This window comes from Gobius niger (genome assembly GCF_951799975.1).
Source record: "Gobius niger genome assembly, chromosome: 16".
Lineage (NCBI taxonomy): Eukaryota > Metazoa > Chordata > Actinopteri > Gobiiformes > Gobiidae > Gobius > Gobius niger.
The window spans coordinates 2338372-2360028 of record NC_136867.1 but is presented as its reverse complement, the minus strand read 5'-3'; the positions used below and the strand labels follow the sequence as shown (position 1 = coordinate 2360028).

General features: G+C 43.9%; 1 protein-coding gene across 2 annotated transcripts in view; it reads right to left on the bottom strand.

The window, feature by feature from the left end:
- Nucleotides 1-434: 434 nt before the first annotated feature.
- asap3 (ArfGAP with SH3 domain, ankyrin repeat and PH domain 3) overlaps nucleotides 435-21657 on the bottom strand; it is a 43039-nt gene continuing 21816 nt past the window's right edge. The window contains exons 7-26 of one of the 2 annotated variants that reach the window (XM_079573189.1): nucleotides 20952-21037; nucleotides 20628-20703; nucleotides 17197-17283; nucleotides 16813-16922; nucleotides 15096-15165; nucleotides 14260-14347; nucleotides 14143-14191; nucleotides 12410-12570; nucleotides 11573-11706; nucleotides 10584-10675; nucleotides 7589-7769; nucleotides 6751-6836; nucleotides 5602-5717; nucleotides 4608-4675; nucleotides 3413-3520; nucleotides 2893-3103; nucleotides 2392-2653; nucleotides 1492-1675; nucleotides 1111-1242; nucleotides 435-671 (exon numbers count right to left, since the gene is read on the bottom strand). In XM_079573189.1, coding sequence (XP_079429315.1) covers nucleotides 600-671; nucleotides 1111-1242; nucleotides 1492-1675; nucleotides 2392-2653; nucleotides 2893-3103; nucleotides 3413-3520; nucleotides 4608-4675; nucleotides 5602-5717; nucleotides 6751-6836; nucleotides 7589-7769; nucleotides 10584-10675; nucleotides 11573-11706; nucleotides 12410-12570; nucleotides 14143-14191; nucleotides 14260-14347; nucleotides 15096-15165; nucleotides 16813-16922; nucleotides 17197-17283; nucleotides 20628-20703; nucleotides 20952-21037 — 2373 coding nt within the window. In that variant the 3' untranslated portion in view covers nucleotides 435-599. The remainder of the gene's footprint in view (nucleotides 672-1110; nucleotides 1243-1491; nucleotides 1676-2391; nucleotides 2654-2892; nucleotides 3104-3412; nucleotides 3521-4607; nucleotides 4676-5601; nucleotides 5718-6750; nucleotides 6837-7588; nucleotides 7770-10583; nucleotides 10676-11572; nucleotides 11707-12409; nucleotides 12571-14142; nucleotides 14192-14259; nucleotides 14348-15095; nucleotides 15166-16812; nucleotides 16923-17196; nucleotides 17284-20627; nucleotides 20704-20951; nucleotides 21038-21657) is intronic. The other variant, XM_079573190.1, reaches the window with a different exon arrangement.

Here is a 21657-nt window from a genome sequence, read left to right as displayed (position 1 = left end):
AGAGCAGACTGATGATAGAGCTGGCCCACAGACAGTGGAGTGAAGAAGAGAGCATGACTGGTTTTGTATTACTGAAGAGTTTGGGACCAAAAGTTAAGGTAAACCTTTTTTTTTGGCCTGACATTTTCAGAAAGAGGCACTGGTTTTGCTGTGTGTGAAGTTTCAACACTTGGAAACTCACTGACGTCTTCTGTGGAGTCTTTTAAAGTCTTTTCATTTGCCTGGCCTTAGAGCTGCGGCAAAGTGGCTGGAGGCTGAGATGTCCCTGTTTGGATGGAGGTTTATAATCACCACTGCTCTGTGGATGATTGGTTATCGTTTCAGGGTAATACAATGACCGCCTTTCCCCCATTGAATCTCTCCTTGATTCAAATGAGAATGAGATATGTACAAATCAAAAAGTACCTTTAGGGGTTCATGCTTCAATGAACCAACACAAACATAGTCCCTGAGGGAAAAAGCAGCGTTTGCTCGCTCCACGACTCAGGATCAAAAAGTTCAAAGTGCAATGTAGCTCCAGACGCACAGGTGACTGGGAGAAGACGAGTCTCTCCACGGTCCGTAAGAGAAGCTCCTCGTGTCCTGCTGTCCCGGGGACCTCACGTCAGCTTGTGAACATAGTTGACAGGAAAAGTCCCACTCCTGGACGGGTCCCCTTCAATGTGACCGACCTGAGACATAGAACCCCATTCCGAGGGTTAAACATGTATTTGAACCATTTCTGTTCGGGCTGCATAATATATCAGCAGATGTTTGAAATACACTTTTGTGGCTTGTTTTCATGTATTACGGAGACAAACATCTCTGAGGTATTTCCATTCACTTAAGTCCTGATTTTCCTAATTTACTTCCATTTGAATCTCACTTTGGAATAATTTGATGGAAGAACAATTTGCCCAGATAAAAAGTAAGAAAAGATCAGATCATTTGCTAACAAAGGATGCACATAATTGCTGTTTACATTTACTTTGTTTGGTAAAATAAAACAAATATTGCTGCCATCAGATTGTGTTTATTATATCAGAGACCGTTATTGCATTTTTTCTCATTATGCAGCCCTTATTTCAGTAAATCATCCGCTTACGCAAATAAAGATGTGGTTGCACTTACCCACCAGTGGGGGTCACTGCTGCCTGTGACTATAATGATCTCATCTTTGTAGAAGAAGAGCTGTTCAGAGCTGCTGGGTCTACAGTCCACCAGGGCGCGCACTCGCTTGTGATGAGGCCGGGTCCCAGACGCCTGCACACAGCCCAGTGTTCAGTTCATGCACACACATGTGGCTCATGTTTTATGTGTGTGTGTGTGTGTGCGTGTGCGTGTGCGTGTGCGTGTGCGTGTGCGTGTGCGTGTGCGTGCGCGTGCGCGTGCGCGTGCGCGTGCGTGTGCGTGTGCGTGTGCGTGTGTGTGCGTGTGCGTGTGGGGGGGGGCAGTATGTGCAGAGTATGTGTTACACTGCACTGTAAAGACAGTAATGAAAGGAGTGTGTACCATGGCATTCCTGCGTGGACGAGGGGCTGGGGTCAGTGCTGAGGCTGAGGAGGGGGCAGGAGGAGGAGACTGGAGCAGACTGCAGTACAGCTCCTCCTGACTGCCCACTGCACTGGAACTCAGCACTTTGGACTGGACAGGGCCCACACTGCTGGTCCTGCGGTACGACGTGGTCTTCTCTGAACTGCACACAAAAGCACATGCCACTATTGCTCCTTCTGTACCAACAAACAGGCTCCTGTGTCGGGAGGAGGGGTCTGGCTGACACACATGTCGTGTACACGGCTCATCAACATCCATTCAACATTATTTGGAAAACATTTAACTTTTTTAAAATTTATAATTTTTTGTATTTTGTATTTTTTTTTTACAAATGAGCACAAAAGTGCACTTTCTTATGATTATAATAAAAGGGCCATATCAAAAATTTGAATAAATAAATCCATAAAGGCAGTGAGTGTCACAGAAGTTCAAACATTCACAGAAATGATCATGACAAAGATCATTTCCATTCAGTTCATGAGAATGATGGTTGGTTTACGGAGCAGTAGCACCATTACAGCATTTACCCAGCAGAGGGCGCACTGTGCATGTGTGGGTTGTCTCGAGGTGGGAGCTTTTTATTGTTCTTGGTTTGCTGTCGGTTATATTCATCTACCTACGCTGTTTTGACCTGCAAGGTTTATGTACATTCAACATTCAACATGTTCAAATGAGGTAGTGATGAAGTAACTACCTGATGATGCATTTGTAATACAAACAAAAAGAACAATCAGTGAGTGACTTTTGTAATAATCGCTCTGCTGTTAGCGTGAACGCAGCGCCACAGACAGCCCATCAGTGTTAGTGCACGTCCTGGGACTGATGGGGATGACTTTACACCACTCGCGCCGATCTCACCTGACGGGCCCTTTATGGCTGTGTGCGGTGGTGCCTGGTGCCCTCTCGCCTCCGCCCTGGCTGGGTGGTGACCCGGGCGTCCTTCCACCTCGGCCCTCACTCTGTGGAGACTCCACTGGCCCCCTACCCTGGCTCCCTGAGAGAGTGGGGCTGTGTCGGGGCTGGCTCTGGGGGCTGGAGGAGCTCTTGGTGGAGCTGGAGCTGCGCTTGTTGCTGTGAGCGGAGTCCAGACAGGAGATGGAGATCTGAGGGTCAGAGCGGCCTGCACACAAGAGATTACAGTCAAAAATCAGATTTTAGGATCAAATAAACGAGTCATTCTAAACATTAGGTCAATCAAACTACAAGTGTCCTGTGCAGTTATATAAACCAATTTAGAGCAGTGTGACAAATACTGGATTCCGTTGTGCAGCAGCAGTTTTATGTTGCAAATGTTATCACATTTGAAGTGTGGTGAAAAAGACATTCCGATCAGCAGGATCATGACCTCCCAGGCCTCACCTCTCTGGATGGACTTGACCGGCAGAGGCGGTGGAGGCGTGCCTCCTCCAGTGGGGGCGCTGTTGGCTGGGGGGTTGTTGTAGAGGAAGTCCAGGTTCTCGTAGGTCTGACAGGGCCGAGAGTTAACTGGGACGTTAGCCACACTCCAACGGGCAAATGCATTTCCATTTCCCACCAACGGAGGGCCCTGACTTCTGGGTAATGGGCTCACCTGGTGGAAAACGTGGAGAGCGTTATTGACTAATTCATGCAGATGTGACTTACTGCGTGTTATAAGCTTTATGAAAGGAGAGGACAGCTTGTCTTGAAGGTAAAGGCATTTGATGAATTACTATAATGACCGTGCTAAATGAACAAAGGAATTCAACGAGGTTCCAACAGTTTAAACCTTCCCTCATCAAAACAGGAATTTAGTTTGGGTAATCCATCTCAGCTTCACTACAAAGCATATCTTTGAAATGAATGACTCCATTGCGAGCAGAGGCTGGTTGTAGTGCCTCCTTTCAGAGGGTACCGTTACCCGCTCGTCCAGTTCGTCCTCACTGTCGTACAGCTCCTGGCTCTGGCTCTCCCACTCAAACTCCACATGGATCTGTGAGTTGAACATTCCACTCTGCGCCAGCTCCAGCTGAAAAACAAGAAGAACATTCAGCTAAGGCTTTATGAATAATGAGTCCATTTAGGGTCATTAGGTCTTCTAGTAGTAATGACAATATGTTCATATAGCCAGGTATGAAATAACACACTCGTCTGGGCTAGGAGAACATATTGTGATGTTATTATTATAAATGCATACTTTATCTGACCTTTATTTATTTATTTAAAGTGTTGTGTGTGGCGGGCGCGGGCTGTAGCGCGGCCCTTCTGGGACCTTAATGTGCTCATCGCACCATGTGGCTACGCTAGTTCCTCTGAGCTGAAGCTGTGGGTGCCAGTACTTCCTGTCTGTTTTCATTTCCATTAAGGTTAGCTTAGAATCTTTAGGAAATCTGATGGGGTCTGAGGTGGGCAGGTAGATGATCACTGACTGAATGTTAACAAGTGGCCATAAGATGTAAATATTTCATCTATGTTTATAAAGGTGGCGAGTTTGTCTTCATTCATTTCATGCAAATATGAACTAATCACTCGTCCTGTTTGTACTTTAATTTTTTATAGGTATTTATGTTTTTGAAATGCATGTTAGCCTTTAGCTTCAAAACAAACAATAACCATAATGGCTTACACTGGTATTGTGCTTTACAAGCCTGTGTTACCAAGTTTCACAAAGCACTACACTGTAGACATTATTCAGTCACTCTATACTTAGTGGTGGTAAGCTACTAATGTAGCCACAGCTGCCCTGGGTAGACAGAAGCAAGGCCAACACTCACTCATTCACACACTACAGACACGGGGAGAACATGTAATCTCCACACAGAAAGCCCCCTCCAGCCACCAAGTTCTGAACATGCAGTAAGTGATCACCAACTCACTGTCCACCTGCCTGTCTTTAATATACGATCAACGATACCTCAATACTTAACACTTTACTTCAGATACAAATACCCTTCAAAGTAAATTAAACCCATGTAAAAGCATTACAACGTATTCATAAGCTCTATGAAACAATAATATACTGTATACCTACGGAGATAAAGCAGGACTTTACCTAAGCTCATATTACTGGTAATGAGACCTTTACAGGTGGTGTTGTGCAAAACAAAAAGTCTCACCAGTTCAACACAGTGTGTGTGCTGCAGCCTGCGGGCCAAGTCCAGAGCGGTCTCCCCTGCTCCATTCACTGTGGACACACACATGTGAGAATGATTTCATTGTTCACAGTTCAATGTTTCTTTCAGGTTTTGTAAATGACGTTTGACTTCGCCTTGATATGGACAGGAAGACGTTTAGATATGGAGAGGGACAATGAAGACACTACTTTGGATACTTATAAAATAAAGGAGGAGCAGAGGAGGAGAGAAGAGAAGAAAAACAGGAAGAGAGAAACAGAAACAGGAGAAGCAGAGGAGGAGAGAAGAGAAGAAAAACAGGAGGAGAGAAACAGAAACAGGAGGAGCAGAGGAGGAGAGGAAGACGAGGGAGACTCAGACAGGAGAGCGATGGAGGAGGAGAGGGAACTGTGCTCTCCGTCAGTGACTTTACTGTTTGTAGCATTAAGTTTTATCTGGGTAAATACAAGTGAAATGTGCACATATGCAGTTTTTTTGTGGTGTTTTCACATTTTGGTTTGTCAGGTTTTTTGTGAACGTCACATTAATACAATTTGTGCTAACCCTGCTTAAGGATAAGCACACAGCTGTGCAGCTTAAAGCTCTCCCTTCAAACACATAACCACTTTTTGAGACTCTGTTTTGATTGGGTAATACAAAAAATCTATTGAAATCGGAGCCTTTCCAGATTGATTGCCCTGGGTCCATCTACAGCCCGGGGCACGTTTCCATTTGCTGCTGACTTTTTTGCTCATTACATGTGTTTGGACATTACATTTGTTTGGACATTACATTTGTTATTTGTGTCACTGTTTTGATGTTTGGTGCAGCCCTTTGAGGCAACTCCTATTGTGATATTGGACTATATAACTCATATTGATTCATATTACTTTTCTAATGTAATTTGCACTGCAATATCCATCTGTCCTTGGCCAGGCTAAGCAGTGGTACACATACCACAGTTTGAGAAGCACAGCAGTAGAGTGCAGTAGTGTACCTGTGTGCAGAGCAGCCTTGGCCTTCAGCAGCAGTTTCAGAGACTCGGGTTTGTGGTGCAGGACGCTGTAGTGCAGAGCCGTGTTGCCCTCACTGGTCCTCTTCTCCACACAGTTACTGGAAAATGACATACATGCTTAAGTACCACACACACTTAGAGAAGACATTTAACTGATATTATTTACATATTTATTTATGTTGATCATTTATGATATTAGTGATATTTTATATTTATTTCTAGATTCCTTTTACTTCTGGATTTTAAAGCAGTACAAAGTAACTTATATTACCCCCAGAGGGACTACGGAAAGGATTTATTAAGGTATACAAGTGTTAATGGCATGATTGGGGGGGGTCTTTAATCTCCCCCTGGTGTCTCTGGCCAGAAAACCACAATTGCAACCTCGCTGTCACCGAGTCGGGGTCACAATACACACTAATGGAATCACGAAGAAGCTAACAGGCAAAGCTAACTGCCGGCTAGCGCCACTTTAAACAGTATTTAAAAAAAATATTTCCATTGTGTAACTGGATGAACAATATCCCTCTGTCCCTTTATCTTTTCTGTCAACGTAGAATTTACTCTCACGGACAATTAATGAGTAAAAAAACGCAACATGCTACGACACCTGCAGTGGCGCTGATGGCCTCTAGGGGCAAGAGTTACTTGTGAGTGGTATTATATGGGTTCTTATATTTTTAGGCTCTCCCAGTGATTCCTCTGAAGGGGCCCTCTGCCTTGGCAGCAGTGATAGGCTGTGGCTGTGTGGGTGCTGTACTGTGGGTGCTCAGGTGGAGGGGTGGTGTCTCTGCCTTGGCAGCAGTGATAGTCTGTGGCTGTGTGGGTGCTGTCCTGTGGGTGCTCAGGTGGAGGGGTGGTGTCTCTGCCTTGGCAGCAGTGATAGGCTGTGGCTGTGTGGGTGCTGTACTGTGGGTGCTCAGGTGGAGGGGTGGTGTCTCTGCCTTGGCAGCAGTGATAGTCTGTGGTTGTGTGGGTGCTGTACTGTGGGTGCTCAGGTGGAGGGGTGGTGTCTCTGCCTTGGCAGCAGTGATAGTCTGTGGTTGTGTGGGTGCTGTACTGTGGGTGCTCAGGTGGAGGGGTGGTGTCTCTGCCTTGGCAGCAGTGATAGGCTGTGGTTGTGTGTCTGACCTGTTCTGACAAAGGAAGTCCACCAGTGCCAGAGAACTCTTCTCTTCCATCCGCACAGCCAAGTGCAGGGCCGTCTCCTTCAGCTTCTGAAACATGTTGCAAAAGTAAACTCTCCAGGTGCTTTCAGATACAAATATGACGTGTGTCAAAACAAGAACTACTGGCATACATCAAAACAGCTTTGAACCATCAAAAAATACAGTTGGGAGCCTCTAATATGAACCATTTGAGCCATGCGTACAATGTGTATGTGTATGTGAAATGTGTATGTGAAATGTGTATGTGCAATGTGTATGTGCAATGATATTTCTTTGGTATTGACATGACATTTGTTATCATTTGTAGACAAATTTAAGTGCAGTGTCGTGTTACTGACAGGTGTGTCCGGCGTTACTGACCGGTGTGAAGGGTGTTACTGACCGGTGTGAAGGGCGTTATTGACCAGTGTGTCCGGCGTTACTGACCGGTGTGAAGGGTGTTACTGGCCTGTGTGTCCGGCGTTACTGACTGGTGTGAACGGCGTTACTGACCGGTGTGTCCGGCTATACTGACCGGTGTGAAGGGCGTTATTGACCGGTGTGTCCGGCGTTACTGACTGGTGTGTCCGGCGTTACTGACCGGTGTGTCCGGCTATACTGACCGGTGTGAAGGGCGTTATTGACCGGTGTGTCCGGCTATACTGACCGGTGTGAAGGGCGTTATTGACCGGTGTGTCCGGCGTTACTGACTGGTGTGTCCGGCGTTACTGACCTGTGTGTCCGGCGTTACTGACCTGTGTGTCCGGCGTTACTGACCTGTGTGTCCGGCGTTACTGACCTGTGTGTCCGGCGTTACTGACCTGTGTGTCCGGCGTGCTGAGGGGTTTGACCAGGTCAGCCCCTTCTGCGTACAGCTGTAGCAGAGCAGTGATGTCCCGACTCCTGACCGCGTCATACAGCCTGCCTGGGTCCACCTCCTCCCTCCTCATCACGTACCGACGTTCCGCATACTTCGCCACAATGTATTCCTTACGGGCATTCCTGTGTCCAAAACAAGTACATATATAGCCATTTAAACACGAGTTTACTTTATGTAGCTTGAAGCATGGGCGTAACAGTTACAGGGGGGATGGGGGGGATACAGGTATACATGCGTTGGCTTCTTTGACATTGGTTTCATATTTTTAACTAATCTTTAAAACAAAAGTGTTTTGTGAGTCTTCAGAGCCGCTGCCCCACAGTGACGTCAGTGCAGCTCCAGCCCGCACACCTCAGAGTCGAGGAGAGCCGTGGTAACTGAGGGGAAGTAATGCACAGTAACTGTCTGCATTTACATATTAAGAGTGCTATGCTCACGGTGCTGTGTTATGTTATTAAAATTGCTGTTTATTTGGTGAAGATTGGTCAAATACTCGCATAGTTATGGTCATTGTTATACAGTGGTCAGGAAGGATCGGTAGGTGCTGCTGCTTAATGACAGGAGGCGTCCCGTGCGAGGAGCACGAACCAGACACACAACGAGCGCGGTAAGACCAACCAATACACTCCTCAAGATAACGCTCCTTTATAACGTGCAATAGCACTGTGAATCATCTGCAGTCACACAGACTGTCACTGATCTAAAAAAAAGTCAGAAAAACATTCTTAGCAGAGGGTCCATGAAGGGCACAGAGGGATGTGTGCACTAAAGAAAGGGGAGGGAGGGGCCAACCGGATTGACATGCACTCTTCACCTGTATATGTGCTCTATCAGCCTGTGTCTGTAGTAGCCTGGCTAACGCCAGACTGCTGTGTGCGCTCGAATCATTTCGATCTGCACAACAAATATCACTTGTGATTTTAGTCTGGTGTTAGCCAGGCTATGTCTGTAGCAAAGTTATTCCTAAAGTATGGCTAAGGAAATGAGCCCAGTGTTCCTGGTTTCACTCCTCTGTCAGTGGGACTGAGTGGACTATGCCGAGCCTTATACTTTGGATGAATTAACGTTACTATAAAATTATGCCCATAGCTATTAGTTATGATCTTTGGATGATATTAGTCTATAATCTTATTGAAACTGCTCAAAGCCCTGTTTGGGACCAAAATGACTTGATTTAATGTTTTTGTCCATCAGTCTGTTTAATTAAAGGGCATCACTCTGCAGGTGCTAAAATGACCCAGAATGCAGGAAACTGCTTGTATTTGGCTCGAAGCTCCACCCCCCCCCCGGTCATTTATATCCAACGCTGCACAATGAATCAAATATAAAATTGAAATCATAATTTAAATGATGAAATATTTCATAGTAGAATATAATTGGCAGAAAAACTAAGTTTGCTTTCGCCATAGTGTCTTAACTTAGATTAACTTAGACTTGACTTTCGTCCGTGAATACAGACGGCCGAAATGAGTTTCCTTCGCAGGGTGGCTGGGCACACCCTCCGAGATCGGGTGAGGAGCTCAGTTACCCGGGAGGAGCTCGGAGTAGAGTCGCTGCTCCTTCACGTCGAAAGGAGCCAGCTGAGGTGGCTCGGGCATCTGTTCCGGATGCCTCCTGGTCGCCTCCCGCGGGAGGTGTTCCAGGCATGTCCTAGTGGGACAAGGCCTCGTGGAAGACCCAGGACACGGTGGTGGGACTATGTCTCCGAGCTGGCCTGGTGTCGCCTCAGGGTCCCCCCAGAACAGCTGAAGGAGGTGTGTGTGGATCGGGAAGTTTGGGCATCTCTGCTGAGACTGCTGCCCCCACGACCCGGCCCCGGATAAAGCGGAAGAAAATGGATGGATGGATGGACATCAGTTTGCTCTCAAATATTAATGCTCCTGTTGTGTCCTGTTTAAAATGTCGACTGTAAACTGTAATCTTCATTTTCAAGTATAAATGACAATCGCAGTAATTGTTGCACAATCCAAATGTTCACAGATTTTGCCTCCATGACAGTTGAACTGGATAATAATTAGAGGTTGACCGATCGGGCCGATATATAGGGCTTGGCAATTAATCAAAATCGCAATCCCTACTTTGGTCAATCTCAGTGATTGTCACGAAACTTTATATATCAACAGGTTTAGAGACAAAAACAACGTCTTTTTTTTAAGAGTTTGGACAAGAAGATGGGCATTTGTCAGTTACTGGAGGGAAGCAATCTTTATTGTTTAAGCTGAAGTTTTGTATAAAAGATATGTCCAAGATCTTGAGCTACACACTATTTATTTCACCATTTAAAGTAAAATCAAATTGAAAATTGAGATTGAGCAATAAAAAATAAGAAAACGGTGATAATATTTTCTGCCATATCGTCCAGCCCTATGTGTATTTTACAATATCTATGAGATAAAAAGAGCTCAGTCAGGAGTTCCTAGGCCTCAGAGGAGCTGAGAAACATTGTTTACAAGTTTGTACAACTCAGATGCTCAGATCATATTTTATATATTTTATGTTGCTGACATTTGCTAATAACCATAAGAGATAGCGATTTGTTTTTTTTAGTTTTGTTTTGGAATCTGCTGATTTATGTCTTTCGAATTAAGTACCTACTAAACAAGGATGTCCTGAATAAATCTGCCCTCAGCGCGGAATAGAGCGCCCCCTGCTTTCACAATTCAACACTGACACAATTGACAATTTGTAAAAATTAGCGTTGGCCAATTAAAACGCCCAAAAATGGGCATCCGCCTCAAAAATCCCGTACCGGTTGACCGCTAATGATGACGCCTTTTCTGATATAGAGATTTTCAAATCGCTCACACGCCACAGTCATGAAAAGGCAAGCAGTAAAGTATCTTCCCCCAGGACCCAATGCCACTTTTTAAAACTCTAACCACTAAATTGGTTGAATTGTCCGAAACCTATCGTGTGATTTTGAAAGTGGCACTCACATGTCGCTTTGGGGCAGTGGTTTCACCGAATCATTTGGAAGACCCGCCTCCATGATGTCGTTGAACCGCGTGTTGCCAATACTGACCGCGAGCTGGAAGACATACAACATGTACATTAATGAACAACGAAACACTATGAGAGAGGCCCTTACATGACAGCATTAGCCTAGGTCCTGTTTAGCAGATGAAGAGGGTTTCTTTAGTCACTTCATATGTGAGTGTGCAAAGGGCTCCAGGCTCAATATGATCATCGTTTTTCTCTGAATAGTGGAATGACTCTTGGATGGTTCTATGGTGATTCAGGTCTAGTCTGCTTAATGCAACCTCAATGTTTGAACAAGTGCTGCAGTGACAGGGCATTTTCAGTTGTTGGCCCCAAACTTTGGAATGCCCTTCCCCACATTAGAACAGCGCCCCCTGTTGATGCTTTTAAGTCTGCTTTAAAAACACACTTTTACTCACTGGTGTTTAAAGCAGTACTAAGTAACTTGTTTACCTTAATAAATCATTTCCATGGTGGACAGTGAGTTCCTGGCAGATGATCACTTACAGCATGTTACATACTTGATGTAAGACGCCTGTGTTTATAAATGAATAATATCGAAATAACATCAAAACTATAGCCGAAACGATTTCAGATTTCGTCACGGTTCATCAAAAGAGAGTGAGCCTTTAGGTTCAAGACAAACTCTCCTATCCTTCGCACACATATTTACATCCTACATCCTGCAAATAACAAGCAGTAAGTGATCATCTGTCAGGAACTCACTGTCCACTATGGAATCTTTAGGGAATCTGACTGTTTGAATGGGTCTAAGCTAATCTTGATAGGAAATGAACAGGAAGTACTGGTGCTCACAACTTCAGGTCAGCTGAATCTTCATTGTCACATCTAATCGCAAGGCTGATCATACACATGACAATGAGCAGCCCCACTCCAAGTAAACCCTGATGCTCGTATGTAAAATGACTGAGATCGTGTGCAGTACCAGCAGTTCGGAGGTGCTGAGGAAGTCCAGCGTTAGGGACTGGATCCTGGAGGTGTGCACGCCCAGCTCCCGGTGGATCCCCGAGCACTCGATGCACGTCAGGATGCCCAGGTTAGTGGACAGCCACGTGGGCTCTGCAGTGCACAGCAGGGGGCGATGTCAGTCAATAACAGGAATACAAGTACATGGAGCCATGCAAACAAACAAGCTGATTTTAGTTAGTTCTTTAGTGTTGGGGCACAGTCATTTCTTGTTGACATGGATTGTGATGTATGTAGAAAATGTATGAAACATTTCTTAAAACACGTGTCTGCAGATATGAGGTGAACATGTGAACATTAAATCAAGTAAGTATTACAGCCAACATCTGGAATTACAAAACATTATACATGCATTATGTAGATGTTTTTATGTTTAGATTTTTGGTTTTCAAGTCAATATGTCAATCAGAAAGAATTGGCCTCACTGTTTAGAATGCAAGGCAGATCCTTTGACTAAATTATGTTTAAAACTTAAAGACATGCGGCACCTGTCCCAAGCGGTGGAGAAGGCCTCCAGCTTAGTGCATACATACAGTACATTGAAATAATAAAAATGGCACGGTCGCCAGCAGAGGGCGTGCAAGAACTCCTGCTGATGGGTAAATGAAGCTGAAATACAGACTTTTGGAATAAAAGTGGTTTTACTGTGTAGTGAAGACAATGTGAGAGCTAAATGATCAGAATGCATTTGGGTGAATAATGACCAGTTAATGACAGAGGGTCTCGAGCTTTGGAGGGACATTATTCAAGTGCTTGAATGAAACAAAGGAAACATCATTAGAAGCTCCAGACCCACCTGGCGCCCCACAGTCAGCACAGGCCTCGTTGCCGGGCATCTGCCTGAGCTCGCCGATGATGGAGCGGGACAGCTCGTGTAGGCCTCCTCCCTGTAGCTGCTCTCCCCCAAGGGCCGTGTTTAGGGCCTCCTCTTTACTGTTCTGCAGGACCGACATCCAGCTACACACAAAGCACACACAAACCTGCCTGAAAATCCTATTCCTCATGGTCACCACCTCTGGACATGACCATTGGAGCTGATGGACGAGACGCTGAAGCAGCTGCGTGTGGATACAGGGTTTCTACAGGGGTCAAGTCAAATTCAATGCTTTTTAATGCCATTTGAATGCCACTAATGCAAAAGTCTTGGTATATTTCATTTTGTAAGATTTTTGAAATTCAAAACTTAATTGGACGGTCGACTTTTGAAGTTTTCACTGAATTTGTTCTAGACCATAGTTTTTTTTTTTTTTTTTATTCATTCATCAAACAAAGTAATCACATTTTTGATGGTTCCCATTGTCACAGAAATGGCAACAGATGTTGTATTTATATATAATTGTCAAATAGAATGGAACAATAAAATAGAGTTTGTGTTTAAACCATGTCAGAGAGAATTATGTTGCAAAGATACTCATTTGAGTTGTTTGTGTTTTAAATGTTTTGAAAGCATTTCACATGACTGGCTCAAGTTTGCTCAACATTTCACTCGGCGCACATGGGTGAAGTATTATATTTTAATTTAGTTTTAGTTTTTTGACAAAAATGCAATTACATTTTAGTCGAGATTTAGTCAAAAAAATATCTTCAATTTTAGTCTAGTTTTAGTCGACTAAATTTAAGACAAATTTAGTCGACTTTGCATTGATAATATTCATTATAATCATATTTAATAAGGTCCTCTGCTTCATGGAGCTGCTCCACATGAACAAAGCTCAGAGCTGCTCCTTTGGCAGAGAATTTACATGATCTGAGGCTCTTTCAGACGCTCAATAGAAGTTTGGATGATTTTAAGTCTTTTCATTTTTATTTAGTCTTATTTTAGTCGACTAAAATAAAATACCTGGACATTTTAGTCATAGTTTTAGTCTCATGAAAAACTTTTACTTTAGTTTTAGTACAATTTTAGTCTGCAAAAATATCATTTTGACACTCGCTCACAAAATGATTTTAAAGAATACACTGGCGTGCCACATTGAACATTAAACAGAAGAAAAAACAGAAGACAATTGAACTGATTTGTTCAGAAATCTTTCAACGACAAAGTAGTTGGAGTTCTCAGCCCTCCATATTCACTTTCTCTACAGCGTGTTTTAGAACAAGTCTGTCTTTGTAAAGCACTTCTAAAACACTGTATTTCCGTTTCTCCTAAACCTCCACAGAGCCAACATCAAAGCCTGGAGGCCTGCCATGGGCTTCCACACCCCCACAACGACACATGCCTGCCCCGCCCTGAGCAGCTGGACCGGGCCACACATGTGAGGAGGAGAACTGCCAATATAGAATATGGTTATTTGGTTCTTTTCCCTCTGGGGTCACGACAAAAACCAAAGCAGTCACATCTTGTCCACACAGCTATAAGTGCCAAGAGCCAGATTTGAACTGGCTACCATCCGGTCAGAGGGCTAAAGCTTATACGTACTGATGAAGGCAAGGGGGTATTTGGTATATTTGCATCAAATATTTACAACTGGCTGACATGTGCAGACCTGCACTAACACAGAACCGGGCTGGTGCCGCGCCAACACTTACATCAGGCATTCCTGCTCGTCCTCGGCCTGGAAGTGGTATGTGCGATTATCTGTGGAGTCACAAACAAAGAGTCAGACTCTCTCCTGAAGAGGGGGCACTGGGGGCGAGGGCACGTACGGGTGACCAGGTCGAAGGTTCTCCTGTCATCTGGGTCGGGGCGCACCTGACAGGTCAGCAGGTTCAACTTGGCTGGAGGTCTGTTGATCTGAAAGCACACATTCACCATGTTACTGCTGAGGAAGTAGATAATAGAGCTCAAATCTGCTTTACAATCAATATTTCAATCACAGAATATTGTGCAAATGTGCAAAAGCATAATGCAATGCTATTTTGATGCGACTGAAAAAAGACTTCTCTGTTACACTCTTAAAGGTCTGATCATGTTCCTTCACACAGACTAATAATTAGTGCCGTCAATCGATACATTCTTTTAATTGTGGCTAAATTTTCTCCAATAATTATATTTATTATTAATACTTGGCTGACATAAAATACTACAATTTAAAGCATTTGCTCACGTTTCATAAACCAAATATTCACAGTTTGATAATTCTATGGGAAAAGCCTAACAGCTTACAGCTGAGAACTCGCTCGCCCAAGGCTTTAACATTTCTACACACACTTCATAATCACAACGACATATTCTTTGGGTACTGAACACATTTTTGGGCACATAAAGAATAAAGAGTTTAAGAGTTTAAAATGAAAGTCATTTTCATTGAAATCGCATCATTAGACTATGAGGAGCTCTCTGTCGCTTCTTTTGATTTATCGTGAGCTAAAGCTTTAAACCCTAACAGAACAACTACTATTTGTTGCAAAATATGAAACGCTCCCAATAATGAAGCAGAATTGACTTATATTCTACGGTATGATTTTGGTGGACATGAGTGAACACCTTTCCCTTCCTCCATGTGAGGAAGGCATTCCAACGTACTGCTCATTGTTCTTACCGTGCTGTGGGAAATGGTCAGACATCCAAACTTCACCCCGCACTTCCTCTTCTGCCACACCTTACGGATCCTGCATCACACATATCATTCAAATCCATTTCCTCCAACAGACATTTGACATCCTCCTGACTTAAAACATCGCTCTGAAATGTTGTTATCTGGGACCATTCTTGGGCCATCATTTGGCTTCAACTGTGTCAGGTCGAGATGGGAGTTGCCTCCGGTTTGAGTCATGGATTTAATCTTAGTTTTCTTCTCCATATTGTTCCCAAATTTAACTTACACAGTATGTGTTCAGGCTAAGAAAGTAGTGGATGAGACACTATTCTTAGCAACAGAGCAGTCATGCCAGAAAGGGCCAGATCAATAAGTTTGTGCTTTTTCTTTTGATCAGAAAAGCTCGGTTTTCTTCGCAGTCCAGCGCCACATGTGTGCGCGCTGCCGCGTTCACAAGTTCACTGGCTGGACCTTATTTGGCCGCCAGACGCACGTTCTCGGCAGAGGCGCAGTGCTGGCTTCTATAAACGAGCTCCCAGAAAATGAATGCAAGTGTATGTAGTGTCCCCACAGCACACATTACCCCAGTGTGTGTGTGATGTAAAAGTTGGCCTCTCTCTCAACAGCTGGTCTACATTACAATCACAGTCAGGGCCTCTCCCACAGCTCTCGGCAAGAGACTCTTCTCCTTTTCCCCAGTACTCCACTAACTTTTGTTCAGGAGTGGATTGGATCTTTCAAAATACATAGAAAATGTCCAATTTAGAACTATAGAACATAGAACAAATCTTATCCTTTCCTACACAAAAATCTGCAACAAAGCACAAATCTCTTTCGCAAAATCTGCACCCCAAAACTGTCATAGTCAATTCATACATTAAGGCAGCTGCTGTTTCTCCCCTTTTCAAAGCAGATAAATGAGCTGGCTAACACTGGCTGACCAGCCGTCTTGTCGTTTCGTGAGCTGTCTTTGCTGGACTTCTTCTTCAAAAAAGCTGCTTCTGCCACTGGAACACCTGCATGTTTACTTTCTAAGTGCTTGTAGTTTCCCCTTTGTTGCATGTTTTAAATATATTCCTGCGCTGCACATTGCAGCATCTAGGATATTGCACTCTTATTGCACCAAAAAGAGTCACTAAACGCCCTTCTCCCCCATTATGACATGTGCCAAAGGAGGGGGGGCAATTCATGAGTGCCAACACAAAGTAAAGTCATATAACATGTAGCATATATTTCTGTTTTTGGGGGCTGAATTTCAAAGTAACCGCTTGCTAAAATTCCAACTGGCTCTGGAGAGCGAAAGTAAAGGCGCCATGCTGACCACTCAGACAGCCGCTGGGTCACTACAAGGTCAAATACACACACATATCATTTTTTTCCCACATAAAAAGTTGCATTATGCACCTTTAAAGCTCCATTGAAGAGTTCTCTTCCTGAAACTTGGGTCAAAAGCAACACAATGATATACTCACTTCAGCTGCATCCCAGCACTGGAGAGGGTCAGTGCCAGAATCATTGTGTATCTTAGACCATGAGTTAAATTAACACACATTTTGTCTTTTACTTTTGGGCAAAGGGAGGCTTCAAGTCATGCAATTACCTTTTGCAATCTGCAGTTCAGTCATAAAGCAGTAATATTATCTCACAGAATTAGCCGCTGATCACTAAAGAGATTACACACATGCTTTTCCTGTAAAATACCCAAACTAAGTGTTGTTACCCGTCACTCTTCTTGAGCAGAAAGCCGGACTTCTCGGTGCCGTATTTCTTATTCCCCTGAGGCTGGTGGATGCTGTAGCCGTTTCCAGAGTTCTTCCGGTTCAGGTACTCCTGGGCAACACCACAGACCAGGCCATATTCACACACATAAACTCAAGTTTTGGGTTGCTATAGATGCTACAAGATGCATTCTCACTATCCTAGAATACTTTACACAGTGGCAGGTTAGTGTCAACCCTTACACGTAGTGCTCTGTAGAGTTTAGCAGGCTAAAAACAAAGTCAAGGCAGTCTACAGCCACGACATGGCACATATAGCTGATTGACGGAGCTTCTGCCAAGCCAAAGGTGAGAAGAAGGTGTGTGCCGATCCTACAGTGTAGTACCTCCTTCCCCTCCACTTGCAGGAGCAGCCGCAGAGAGTCTCTGAGCTGGGTGAGCTTCTTCACCTCCTCGTCCTGCTCCTGACGCACCTTCACACAAAATGGACACAAAGTCACATAAACTTTGAATCTAAAGTATTAGTTATTTCAGGGTTTGTAGATTTTTAGTAGAGGAATACATCAAATATGTTTTACAAGATCTCAACTCTAAAGGTTGTTTAGGTTAGGATTGCAAGGTTTATTGGTATTAAATCACAAACGAGGTTTTGACAACTGCAATAATCTAACCTCAAGAGGCTGAGGGTGAGTTTGTTCTTCTGTCTCTGTATTTGAGTGATAGATCATGTTCACCAATCAGAAAACATTTGTCGAGTTTCAAATGTTTATCTAAAGTGTCTATCTAAAGTGTCTATCTAAAGCAGGGGTGTCAAACTCATTTTGGGTCACAGGCCGAAATTCAGCTCCCACGGCGGGTCGCGGGCCGCATATATAGAGAACATTTTCCCAATAAATGAATAATAATGAGCTGTGATTTGGTCAAAACCCCAACTTAACTGTTCCTCAAAGTACTACATAGTAGTCATTATTCATTTACTACACACTCGGTGGTGGTAAGCTGTTATTGAAGCCACAGCCGTCCTGGGGCAGACTGCCCATTTACCACGTGGCTATATAATGTGGTGTTCAAATCCTGAGCTCTTATTATGTCAGTGCCCTCTGCTGGACACGTGTGGAACTCTTTCCCTTTTTTTTACATTTAAGGCCCCCTAGAATGAGCATCCTGGTTATTCTTTAAAGGGGGAGAATTATGAAAAATGGACTTTTTCAAGCTTTCCATCATGTTATTATGTCATTCCCTCATTAAAAACATGCCTGAAGTGTTGCCTTGGCACATTCACGTATTTTTGAGTAATCTGTAAAAACTCTGATGGCGGCCATTTTAGGGATAGGTTTGCCTGAGTCCTCCTAGGAACGCCCCCACCTCCTGGAGACGCCTCCGAGCTTTGGTCACCAGCCGAGTAACCAACCACTGCTCCTCAGCAGAACCCCCTCCCCACTGATGCCACAGACAGTGTGTGGAGGGGGCGTGTCGGAAAGGGTCAGAGGTTCTTAAAGAGACAGAGGCCTATTTCAAGACATTCACTACAGCCATTTTGAGAGAGACATTTTATACAAGGCAGTTATTTTAATTTACTGCATTTACAGACCAACAGAAGGTTTGCTCATCATTGTAGTGTGATATAGACTGGGGCTATGGGACTGACAAAAGCAGAATACCCCCTCTTTAAGAAAAAAAATAACTCCACACAGGAATGGTATTTTTTTAACATACTCTAATACTAATGTATGCTCTACAGGGCAGGGGCCGGAATAAATCATATCATGATCCGGCCCGCGGGCCGTATGTTTGACACCCCTGATCTAAAGTGTCTATCTAAAGCAGGGGTGTCCAAAGTGCGGCCCGGGGGCCAAATGCGGCCCTTAGACCAATTTTTGGTGGCCCTCTGCCTTCTTGCTGAATCGGGACACATCATCAGAGATAGTCCTTTTTATTTGAAATGTAATAATTCTACACAATTCTAACCAAACAACTGACCTTTTACTGTGAGACAGAGCTGGCATGAAGCTTTTGAGCATAAATAAAGGTGTGGGGCGCAATTTAAACCTCTGTTAGTCAAAGGTTTTGCGGCATTAACCACCGATCTATGGCCCTTCACCCTGTGTACGCTTCAGTATGCGGCCCCCCATGAAAAAAGTTTGGACACCCCTGGTCTAAAGTATCTATCTAATGTATCTATGTAAAGTGTCTATCTAAAGTGTCTATCTAAAGTGTCTATCTAATGTATCTATCTATTATTTTAGTCCCCCAGAGGTGCTCTGAATGTCGGGGAAACTCCTCCAGAAGATGGCGCTGTCCATATAAAACCAAATACTTTTGAAAGTAGATGGGGTAATTTGAGCAAGAATATGTTGTTTGCCAGTCTTCACTCATCAAATATAAAAATTGCAAATCGAATTGTAATCACAATTGCAATATTCGCAATAGGGTTCTTTGTCAAAATTCAGCCGCCTTAGTTTAGAGTCTGTCTTTCTGTTTAGTATGCCAGAAGTGTCTGGGGTCTGATTGAACCAAAAGCACCGGTGGAATAAAGTCAGATTAGTGCAGGTTTGCAGTAGTTAAGGCATGTTTAACCCTATAAAGGCTACCTGGTCCTAGATGTAAAACTTCATTTATTGTCATTCTTATTTGTCCTCTCCATGGCGATGGAAAGTTGTGGCTCAAGGATCATGACTGATGATGTTGTGGTTGTCATCGGAATGGGCTGTTGCCATAATACTTTAGCTTGTTTGCACAACACATGCAATGGCATATATAAAGATACCAGAAAGCCCGCACATTGGCACAGAGAAGACTGACCATCCGCCCCATGAATCAGCGCAGCTCTAGGCTGTCGCTGTGTAGCATGTCAGGACGCATGTGGCGCAAAACCAGAAAAACGCCTAACGTCTGCTGCGCACTAACAGCCTCATCCCGGGGAACGACTCACAGTGGAGCGATATGACTGCGAGCCAAGGGGGCAAAGAAAACACGCTGCCTTTCATCCATACAAAGGAAAAAAGGTGTTAGTGGGAAAAGAAACTAAGAGTTTAAAGCATGACAAATCAGCAGAACATTCCAATACAGTCAGGATCAAATTTTGCAGTACCCCCGGGTCCGTCCGCTCCAGAACCAAACCCCCAGATCCGCTTTGGATCTGAGTGCGTAAAACTCCACGGAGCCCTGGAGAGCAACGATAGCAGCGGCTTTAACATGAACAGCACCAAAGTTTGATTGCGCTATAATGCCATCTCTGCCTGGTATAAATGAGAGGAGCCAGTACGCGTCGTCAGACTATGTTGGATTTGCACCAGGTGTTTTCCACTCGTTCTGATCCGTGGAGCGGCAGCGAGACCCCGCCACTTTGCATCTGTCACTTACATTTTCATTTCAAAGCTTGTAATGTCCCGCGTATAAATGATCTTCACATTAAGGAGAGCTTAAACCGGCACATTCAGATCTGTATCTACCTGCCGTTTGAGGGAGACGCTCATGTAAAGCAGAGGGGGCGGGGCCAGAACACAGCTCCAAAACAGTGTCTGATGTTCAGAAAGAGTGACAAAAGAGTCCTGGTCTACTGGGACAACGCATAGCACTGACCCCAGATTTGTTTGAAAAATTATTTTCTATTAATATTTTTGGATTAAATTAGGCCTGCATAGTTTGAATAGCCTCGGACCCAGACAAGCCCAAATTGTTTCAATGTGAGTTCCATGTTAAAACGGATGGATATTCTGTTATGTGTGCGGTATTCACTTTTCAATGGCGTTAAAGTAGTGTGTATAATGGGGTCAGGCTGATGTGCAATCCCTGTTAGCATTTCAAGAGTGCTCACCGTGTGAACAGAGCTAGCCAGCTTGTCAATGAACGGAGACAGGTTTTCTGCAGCTTTTAGCCCGTCCTGAAAGAAACTACACAAAGACAAGGACTGCTGAGTCATGGTTCAATACAAACACTTGCTAATTTGAATTTGAAAGAACATATAATATATATATAATAATATAAAACATATAATTAAAACATTTGAGTTTCTAAAATTCCTTTACGATTAATACTTCTCTGGTTCTATTCAACTAAAAAATAAATCCTATGCATTGTGAGAAACAGATATCTAGCAGACGAGGCCTCAGAGACAGTATAGGCTGTGTGCAGGACTCACCTGATCTGGGCCTGGAAGAACTTGATGAGGCTCTGCAGAAGGTCTGGGCCCTGACGGGCTTTCAGCTCCTGGATCTTTAGGAGATACTGTGGAGACAAACGGGACACAATAAATGACAATAAATGTCTAACCCACTGACATGAAAAAAACCTAACAATACTATCGATGTACCCACGAATGTAGCTCTAATTCACAGCAGTTAGCTAACAGCTCACAGCTAACACCGGAAGAGCTGCAGAGAAACCATCCTTGATACGTTGAAAGTGTTTTCATTTAGAAGCGTTTCCACTGAAAAAGGACCGCACTCTGTGCTGGGGGAGGGCCTGCCAGTGGAGACACGGCTCTTTTCTCCACTTTTTATACTAATAGTCTAATGTTAGTTTAGTGACGTTTACTAGTACCCACAAACAGTGAATTAATAAAATTCCATCCCGAACTCTATAGGCATGCTGCATAAAACCCCATACAGTAGCATTGACTGTACTGTACTGTTTTTGAACCAATCATCATCATGGTCTTGTTTGTCCCAAAAAATACCCAACAAATCATTCTAGTTCTGTTTTTTTTTTCTATTTTTTATTTTTTAATAAATATTTTCTTTAAAAGAGCCACTTCCCAAAGAAAGCCACACATTAGCCACACATTAGCTAGACAATAGCCACACATTAGTCAACATGCTAGCCACACATTAGCCACAAATTAGTCA